The 9,856-nt window shown below is 38.7% G+C and overlaps 1 protein-coding gene across 4 annotated transcripts; it reads left to right on the plus strand.

Moving 5' to 3' along the window:
* The first annotated feature begins 2,803 nt into the window (after positions 1 to 2,803).
* On the plus strand, positions 2,804 to 8,774 carry LOC122984413 (arfaptin-2-like). 4 transcript variants are annotated; one of them, XM_044354858.1, is made up of 10 exons: positions 2,804 to 3,200; positions 3,398 to 3,506; positions 4,225 to 4,333; positions 4,901 to 4,963; positions 5,508 to 5,594; positions 5,730 to 5,833; positions 5,997 to 6,218; positions 6,304 to 6,461; positions 6,570 to 6,744; positions 7,397 to 8,774. In XM_044354858.1, the coding sequence occupies exons 2-10, from the start codon at positions 3,408 to 3,410 to the stop codon at positions 7,550 to 7,552; spliced, it is 1,173 nt and encodes a 390-aa protein (XP_044210793.1). In that variant the 5' UTR covers positions 2,804 to 3,200; positions 3,398 to 3,407; the 3' UTR covers positions 7,553 to 8,774. The 4 variants fall into 4 exon arrangements, with proteins under 4 accessions (XP_044210793.1, XP_044210792.1, XP_044210795.1 ...); XM_044354857.1 differs by having other exon boundaries at positions 2,805 to 3,260; XM_044354859.1 differs by lacking the exon at positions 4,901 to 4,963 and having other exon boundaries at positions 2,809 to 3,260.
* Positions 8,775 to 9,856: the final 1,082 nt, after the last annotated feature.

Genomic DNA, 9,856 nt, shown 5'->3' on the forward strand with positions numbered 1-9,856 from the left:
TAAAGAAGCTGGCCAACCATTGAGACATTCAGCTTTAAGATTATGTTAACAGCAACAGCCTCATTACCTTTACATTTCTGGGGCTTCAGTACCTGCCCTCTGTAAAAGTACATGTTAATGTTGTCACTGATTGACAAGACTTGTATATTTATTATAATCCAATACATGTTACTGTTTGGGGTTTTTTGTTGTCACTGTCTGCATTGTAGCAAAATTTATTTGCTTTGTACATAAAGGGATAAATGCTTTCTAATGCGGCACTCATTTGGAATCAGGTGTAAACTGTATGGAGGTAGCTGTGTGAAGAAAGAAAGAAGAGAGTTTGAGGATAAGTTAAAAATCCTGTATATTCTCTAACCAGGCTCTGCACATCTGGCCTATTGCTGCATGAAGTAGGCATGCTTGTCGGATGATGGACAGTTTCAGAAGTTACCTACTTTCTAGATTCTACTTTTAGTACTTCTACATACTTCTAGATATCTTATTAGCTGGATTACTTAGAATTTTTTCAAGTGTGCGCTACCGTAGATTTAATTTTTTTACATTCTTAATCGTGTGTGAACTGCCAGCCTCTATATTAAAGAACACCTTTGATATCTTGAGCTATATACTTATATTACGTTTGTGTGCTGCACATACTGTGTCCATTGTGCTCAAAAATCTATGAATTTTGGCAGGATGACATACATATATATATCTTGCCACTCAAATAGTGTTTGACATATTGATTTGCTGATGAAGGGGAATAACCCAGTGTGGTAACACTGTTGGACACACTGACACTATTGAACCAGCTCTGCAGGCTAGACAGGAGACATAGCAACAACCAGAATACATGAACCAGAAAATGAAACCCAACTGGCCAGAGATAACAATCAACTGTGACCCCACTAGTAGCAGGGGGAAATAAATCAGTTAAATTCTTTCAATTCGATGCAGACACATTTTAACATTGGCTTTGCAACCATTATAGCATAACATCCAACCTTATCATTTGCCATTTTGTTGTCTTTGATCTTGGTGGTGCAGTAATCAAATTCAGGCATGTAGATAGTCTACTTCTAAGAAAGATGGAAGAGGATGATGATGAAGAAGGAAGAAGAGGATTTCTTAACATGATATTTCAGATGTTTGGAAAATATGTCACCCTTAACATCAAGGAAAACTAACCTTTTTGCCACACAGGAAAACATTGTGGGTAGAAGGTGTGGAGAGTTGGTTCTCTATTCAGAGCTGGAGTAATTACTGAAAGACTTCTACATTTGGAAACCATGTGCTCGTTCCCTGATTGAAACAAATGAGGCAAATGATTGGAAATGTAGTCAGTTTACTAGGGTGAGGTCCATCGCAAGGCTTTTCACATCTCAAAACAAACGACTGTATTTATACAGTTTGATTTTCAAGAGATACTGCAATCAGTGAGACACACAGGACGCAACAATCCTCCTTGAGATAATTCACACTCATAACATTTGAGGGACCAGACGCTCTAATGGAGTTACTTTCCCACCCCCATCTCTTTATTGTAGAAATCATCACTTACAACATGTATTAAGAAAAAAAAGAGAACATTAAGGCATCATATGAAATAAGGATAATACAACAGGTATGACTCCACTCTTAATAGGATGATACATTCAACATGTCAACAGGACATGGGGTAAGGCATATATTATAATAATGAAAATAAATATCAAAAGAAAGGAGAGAGAAGACAATTATATAAAATAATAACAGAAATGTCAGGCAATGAAATCAAATTTCTTTAAAATATTCTTGTAGCATACTAATTGTATATATTTCTTGTTGTTTACAATTTGCATACACTCAAAATACTTTCTATATTCAATTGTGAAAGGTTCAAACGATGGGGACACCTCAAGAATTTGGCTTTATGGATCTGAAATATCCCCATTAAAGCTGGAGTGCGGGACTTTTGTCTCCCCCCTCTGGCAGTGAGAGTAAAGGGGGGCGCTCGACTGAAGAGGGCTGGTAAAAACGGATGTATTTTGACGGTCCACTGGCTTAAAAATGTATTTTCTGACGGTCCACCGCCCACCGGGATTTGTCCCAAAACAGTATGCCCGATAGCCAGTACACTACTGGCCATAACCTACTGTTGCAGCTGTAAAACGGTGGATAAATTGTTTTGAGCGTCACACAACCCCCGTGAAATGACTCATTTCACTATCAGAATTTGATCCATTCCGTCCGATAACATTTGGAAAGTCTAGTTCGAGCCGCACAATTAACAGCCAAACGGCCAGCGCGGGAATGTCGCCCCTGACATGAGATTTAAAAACTCCATATACTGTGAAATACAGAGATTCATCTGGCGGTAATAGGCTTAATATGCATTGTGTGAACTCGTCTGTCAAGGGCTTGAATGACGTTCAATATGTAAAAGTTTCGCACTGCAGGTTTAAAATTAGTAAAATGACAGTCTGCTGGACTTTCTGTTTTTTTGTTTTCATAATATAGTACTACATCCTTGGTTTCCAGCTTAACTGGATGATTAGTTTGAGTGTCAACATAGTATTCAATTTTTTCCAGAATCCTGAAGTGTAATACACTCAAAAAATAGATTTTTTTAGTTTAGTTGTTTCTAAGGGGGTTACTAATGGAGGACTGCTGGATGTATGACGTGTCAGATTTTATATGTAATAGTAAGCTTTCAGTGACATCTTCAGGAAAAAAGATAGTACTGCAGTTTAGTGATAAAGCTACGTCAGCACTGCATGACGTGGAAGATGGAGCAGGGGGAGGCGGGGGGAGGGGATGCTTGAGGTATTATCCTTCAAAATATGAGCATACATTCATAGTACGGGCTTCCAGTTTCACATTTATGCGATGATACCCACAAAACTGCATATATACCACATTTTACTCAACGTGCTTTGCTTTTAAAGCCCAGCCGTGCGCCTTACAAAGGAATAAAAATGACACAAACTTTTATTTGGAAGTGGTACTACTAAAGCTGCTGGCTGGCTGGATGCAGGGATTTTCTGGATGAGTTGCATGGAAGCAGGCAGATAACGTGAACGTTGCAGGATAAACAACCATGGATGTAGCGTTGGATTACAATATTTAAAGACAACGGTGTCATTGTTTTACATTTTACGACTGCTGTCTGTGCAAACGACGGCTTGTTTCTTCTTCGGACAACTGGACTTGGGCTGCGATATCAGGCTGCTTCAGTGGTGAGGAAGCTAGCTGTCAAGTAGTAGCCCACTAGCCAGCTACACCACGTTAGCATCAGTGTAAGCAAGCTGTTTTTTTTTTGTGTGTGTTTGTGTCGGTGTGGATTAGAAAGCTGTAGCCTATTAAAATCAATTTTACCAAATTACAAACATGATGCCATCCTTGATATGTGTCAATGTTTGGTGTTGTCTTGCAGAGATTTCATTATGGCAGACAGTATCATGAGCAAGGCTGCTACCATGGAGATCCCCATTAACAGCAATGGAGACACAGGGGCACTGCCAGAGGATGACAGCCTGGAGCAGGTCACTTATTCCTTTTTTTTTTTTTCCTCATCTCAGTGACAGTGTCCTCTTGTTAAATTTTGTGGTTGTCGGAACCTTTACACTTGACAGGACAGTCTAGGACTAAGGCTGGGTAGGCCAACTGTTACCTAATCATGCATAGGCCTGCAGTTGTGTACAGTAGCTATAGACCAGAATCACCACTACCTGAAACTGGGAATGACTTCATTATTTGCTAAGATGTTAAGAGAGTAACTATGACTTTAATTGGGACAGCCATATGGCCTTTTGCATCATCTTATGTCTCATTCTGATACAGCCTGCACAAGTTCAGTGGTGCATTTATGAACAGGTAGAGAAAATTTTATAAAACAGGGTTGAAAGTTACAGTATCAGTGGTGCTACATGAATAATATGTCTGTCTTTGTGTGAGGATAGTAATTTGGATGGTTACCACAATAAATAAAAGACAACATATATGCAATGTGTGCAGGTTGTCTTGGATAACTCTGTTTCAGCTCTTATAAACTATGACAAGAATCCTTTCCTATTCATATTTTAACTTTGGGATGTAGCAAATTCTATAAAAAATGAACTAAAAGTAGCTCAGGTGCAGCTTTCTGGCCCACAAAGATAGTTTGATAACATTATTGATTGCGCTCACTAATGTAGTAAACTGTGAATATTTACAGGATTCTAAATCATATTTATTGCCAGTATTTTGTTGTAAATCTATCAGGATTTGCAGCAGGTGATGGTTTCTGGACCCAACCTGAATGAAACCAGCATTGTCTCAGGAGGTTATGGAGGACCTGCAGGGGGCATCATTCCAACCAGCTCCATCAAAGGTATTTCTGGCAAATGTGACAGCAATCCTGTACAGGTGTTGCTTTGGTGTTTTGTTTTTTTTACAGCACAGACACAGTTTGCCCTTCAAAGATACAGTACCACAAATTTAAAGGTGCATTAAGTAAGAGATGCTGTACCATACCTTAAGGTGATGCTAATAACTCCACATTAGTTTCATAGGGTTGTGGATCAATACAAATGACACTGGAATTCTTTGCTAGGTCCTGACATTTATAGCTTCAAACAGCTCACTGTTCAGTCCAGGCAGATAACGTGAATGTTGCAGGATAAACAACCATGGATGTAGCGTTGGATTACAACACTCTGTTTTGAACCCCCCAACCCCCCATTTATGTCTCTGTGTATTATCACTCGCAGGCTGCTCTGAGCTGTGCCAGAGATCTGTCTGTGTTGTTGAAATCCTTCAGTCACTGAAAGAGGTCGATACTTAATGCCCCTTTAAGAAACCATACTGAGAGCTTATCTTCTGTGTATTGTAATGTGTCACCAGAGAGCTGCTGACCTTTAGGCTCCTGGTTTATATTACAAACGTCCATATCCCATAGGGCCTGCAATTCGCCTCAACCCTGAGTATCTGGACAGAAGACGAGCCCCTGCGCCTGGACCAGGTGGCTGTGTATTCTGAAGACCTTTCTTGTTTTCTAAGTTAACCTTTATATGTTGGTCTGTTCTGGCCCCTTGTAGAGGTTTTGCTATTGCTTGTCCAAGGGAGTTGTATGCAACCTTGCTAGTACCTCTTCAACTCACAGCTTCAGCAACCAGAAATGTTTTGGCAGCTTTTAAAATAAGGGATGCACTAACCTGATATTACAGGGCTGTCACTTGAAATGTTGTATTGATGTCTAATAAGGATGTCTTCTTATGTACTGTGAAATGCACTTTGGATGACTGTTTTATCATTGCTTGGTACTTACCTCTCACCCCATCAAGTCCATTTTAACCCTTTTTTTATAAATGATTCTGCATGAGAAACCTGCATGAAGGATTATTTCAAAACCACAACTCCTCCATCATGTAGCCTAACATTTTCCTTTCAGTCAACATACTCTGCTGTTCAGCTGCGTATCTCACTGCCAAGCTTTTTCTGACACATATTTCACTGCCATGTCTTCCTCTCACCCTCGCTTCCTTTCATCACCATGCTCATTTCAGACATTCGCATGAAATCGAGGGGTGTTAACTTGCCTAAAAGCCAATCTGCAGCAAGTCGTCTTGCCCAACACACAGACCAGCATTCAGGTATCACCAGGCTCATCACCATGTCCATGCTCATTGTCATACGACCCATACGATTTCTGTCAGCCTTGTCGACTTTGATAGGATAATATGCATTCGAGTGTGTAAGTGAACTGTTCTTTTTTTCGTCTTTTTTAGGGTCCTCGAACCATAATACTTGCAATTCAACTGAGGAAGTTTCTCGTGGTGTGGCAGTGGAGAAATTGGACAGTGTAAAGAAATGGGGCATAAATACATATAAGGTATTGTACTTTTCTTTTTTTAAGCTTCCAAAAGCTGAGATAGATAGATAGATAGATAGATAGATAGATAGATAGATAGATAGATAGATGCCTTAACTTCATGAGATCTTCTTCATGCTGAGTTTATTGGAATCTCTTTGTCTTTATCCACTACCCAACATAGTGTACCAAACAGATGTTTTCAGAGCGGTTTGGACGAGGCTCACGGACAGTAGACCTCGAACTGGAGGCTCAGATTGACGTCTTAAGAGACACCAAGAGCAAGTATGAAAACATCCTAAGACTGGCCACTGCACTCATTAATCATTTTCAGTGCATGGTGCAAACACAACAGGCTCTTGGAGACACCTTCACCGACCTCAGCCAGAAGTCTCCAGAGTTGCAGGTACAGTATTGTCGACCCTCCCCACCACCACCCCTCACCCCCTTTCATTAAGGTAGCACGTAAAACATATGTGTTTTCTTTGCAGGACGAGTTTGGGTATAATGCAGAAACTCAAAAGCTGTTGTGCAAGAATGGCGAGGCCCTGCTTGGTGCCATCAACTTCTTTGTATCCAGTGTCAACACCCTGGTTAACAAAACAATGGAGGATACTCTGATGACCATTAAGCATTATGAAAATGCAAGGTAAGAAAGTGTAACATTTTGCAGATCCTTTAAACAAAATCTCTGTTGAATGTTTGCCTGGAATGTGAAAGCCTTTGACTGACAGCTGTTTTCTATTTTGACATGCAGACTTGAGTTTGACGCCTACCGTTCTGATCTGGAAGAGCTGAGTTTGGGCCCAAGGGATGCCGCTGCCATGGTCCGCATAGATATGGCCCAGAATGATTACCAACTCCACAGAGACAAATACGAACGGCTGCGTAGTGATGTCACTATCAAGCTCAAATTCCTAGAGGAGAACAAGGTTTGTAGTTTTAGTCGGAGTTGCACTCCTGTGTTCAGACTTTCCACAGACCTCTACATCTTACCTGAACCGCGCATATTTATAAAACACACACTCGAGATTGCATTTGGCTAAAAAATCTAAACAAGTTGGGGAATCATATCAAGAATAGATGGAACATGATGTGATGTATTCCAATCAGTCATCTCTGTCTCACATCACGCTGATTGATTGATTAGATTACACTGTATTGTTAGATAAGTCTAGCGTTAAATGTCACAGATAATAATTGCAGGAAGAGTAAGAGAAAGACAATGCATCAATTTGACAAAGTAAACACACACCCATGACCCACACTATTAAAACATAAAACATAATTCTGTTTTATATATTTTGATAATTTTTACAAGAATTGGGGGAAAAATGATAAAGATAATAATCAACATTAGTTGCAGGCTGTAAGACTTTCCATGCCTTAAAATATCTTAAAAGTCTACTTGACACTTGGGAATACACTCCAGAGGAATGTGAAGATTGTTTATAGGCTGCTCCTCTTGAATCTGAGCAATGAGTTACTGTCATCTTAATAAACATCCACTGGCTGTGCTTTCCTTTAAACACTTGAAAACTTTGTTTGTAATGGCTAACTTTTCTCTCTTCTTTTTACTTCTAGGTGAAGGTGATGCACAAGCAGCTGCTCCTCTTCCATAATGCTATCTCGGCTTACTTTGCTGGCAACCAGCAGCAGCTGGAACAAACTCTTATACAATTCAATGTAAAGCTAAAGCCCCCAGGATCAGACAAGCCATCTTGGCTGGAGGAGCAGTAAAGAACGCTCAGGGTTCAGCTGGTTGAGATGTACAGTGACACGCTGGTCAGTGATGAACTTGAGATCATGGTTAGATGGACAAGAAGTAAATTCATAAAGGAGTATATTGTAGGATCAGTTGAGAACAGTGAAGAAAAACATGAGAGATCAAGTTTGTATTGTTTTTCAATATCACTTATTTGACATAGATGGTACGAGGATTTCATTTGTATTTAGGGTTTTTTGTTAAGTCACAAAATATTACTTTATTTTTCTTTGGGTAGCACAATCATTTACATGTATATATCTTATGTATGTACAGTATAGTCTACTATTGTGGAAATATCCTTTGGCAGTTTTGCACATGCATTTTTTGTTGTTTTTTATGTTGCCTGAAGCGTTATCTTTAATATTTCATGATATATCACATGAGAGGAATTCCACAAAGTGGATTAGCAAGTTAGCGGGATAATGTCAAATGTTATGAAATATCCTCTGAAATTGTATGTATGTTTCTTGGGTATGCATGACTGAATCAGATTCTTAAACTTAATATTCATGTTTAAATCGGAATCACCAGGATATAGCATGATTTTCAAAGTTATCTCACTATGTTTCTAATCTTACTTTGTGTAATACCTGCCTCAATGGTCAGTTTACATGTATAGAAGGGAAAATATATACTGTAATATAGTGATTTTCTCTTACTTAATATACAATCCATAATTAAGTTGAGCTCCTAAATTTTGAGTACCTTTAGAATTGTAGATCTTTATGAATCCAGCACAGTTACAACTCAAGAGTTTACAAACATTAAAAATGCAAACAAGCCTCAAAAACAGATGTAATATGTTTGGCAGTAACACCTCAAATGACAAATCCCGACATTTCAAATCTCATAATGAAATCAAAATGCACCACAGCCAGGGTTTGACTGAACATTTTTAAAGGGAGGCGCCATTGTGCAACTATAAAAACGGCCTTTGCGACACAGCAGTTGTGTTTAAGTTGTCTCGTTTTTACAACACAAACAGTTAATGGGAATCCTAGACTAGGATACACGTTCCAGTATCTTCAAGGACAGAATGTATGAATACATGTATCATATTTTGTGTTATTTATTTACCAATCTGTAACATAACATTGTGTGTTACGTAAACTTCTTTTAAGTCCTAGTCAGCTGATTGTCTTTGTCTTGTTCTGCATTTCCAATAAAGTCTGCTGGATGTTTTGTTCCACTTAACTGTGCAGTTGACACAAATGTGTCAGTTTGATATGGAACGCTTTCACAGAGTATGTAGAGAAAAGTCACAACTCATATGTAATATGTATGGCACTATTAATTATGTACATGACAATACAGTATGATATATCTCTAATATGTTTTCCATGTAGTATTCATTCATTTCACTGAGGCATACTTTCATTATTTAAAAGTCTTAATTCGAGTTTTAAGGCATATGTCAACATGTTTTTGCATGTCTTAATCACTTCCTTTACTCCACCAGTGTTAACACCCTACTGACCTTTTACAGCATCAGAAAACATTACAAACTTTGATTCAACTTGTTGCCCGTACAGTTAGTCCTTATATTAAATGTAAGAGGCCAACTGAAAAAAGACATGATGGTTGGGCAAATACCCATCATATCCTGTGATCTGCTGTATGCATTTACTGTGTTTAACTGTTGTGTGTGTCTTGTTTCCCTCACTGATTTAGTTTATGTGAACGTCAGTACAGGGAATGGGGTTGACAGTATAGTGAATGGGAATACTGAACATACCCATGCACTCTTAGTCATGATATAAGTTTCAGTTCCTCTTAAACATTTTCCAATTTTTTGTTATACTGTAGGTCTGATGAGGTTGCGTTAGTTTGTAGTTAAGGAAGAAGTAGACTTGAATAAGGGAAGTAGTTTGGTCTAATGTTCACAGGGCAGTTAAGAGTAGTTTAAACAAGCTGGATGGTTCCTTTTTGTATGTGTGTACAGCAGGTAAAACATAGCAGATTATAAAAACGTGTTATGATGATTCCATTTTTCCACTTCTCTGTCCCAGTAAACATAATCCTATCTGAATAGAGTTTATAAATGCTCTCAGATCAGAAAAGGTATATCAGAAAACACTGAATTGATATGTATGATTGAGACCATTAGGAAAGTGTTTGCTGAGGTAATAAATCAAGTGAGAAGTAAGGTGATTTTCTCATAGACTTCTATACAAACGGACTTCTTATTGGAGCCAATTGAGTTGCCCCCTAATGGCCAATAGAGAGAATGCAGGTTTAAGGCACTTCTGCATTGGCTTCACTTTTCAGATTCGGAG

The sequence above is a fragment of the Thunnus albacares genome, chromosome 6 (assembly GCF_914725855.1).
Source record: "Thunnus albacares chromosome 6, fThuAlb1.1, whole genome shotgun sequence".
NCBI lineage: Eukaryota > Metazoa > Chordata > Actinopteri > Scombriformes > Scombridae > Thunnus > Thunnus albacares.

Coding starts and splice junctions, on each gene's coding strand:
- LOC122984413 (XM_044354858.1), top strand. CDS start 3,408: ATGGCAGACAGTATCATGAGCAAGGCTGCTACCATGGAGATCCCCATT. Junction 3,507..4,224: donor AGGATGACAGCCTGGAGCAG/GTCACTTATTCC, acceptor TAAATCTATCAG/GATTTGCAGCAGGTGATGGT. Junction 4,964..5,507: donor AGCCCCTGCGCCTGGACCAG/GTGGCTGTGTAT, acceptor TGCTCATTTCAG/ACATTCGCATGAAATCGAGG.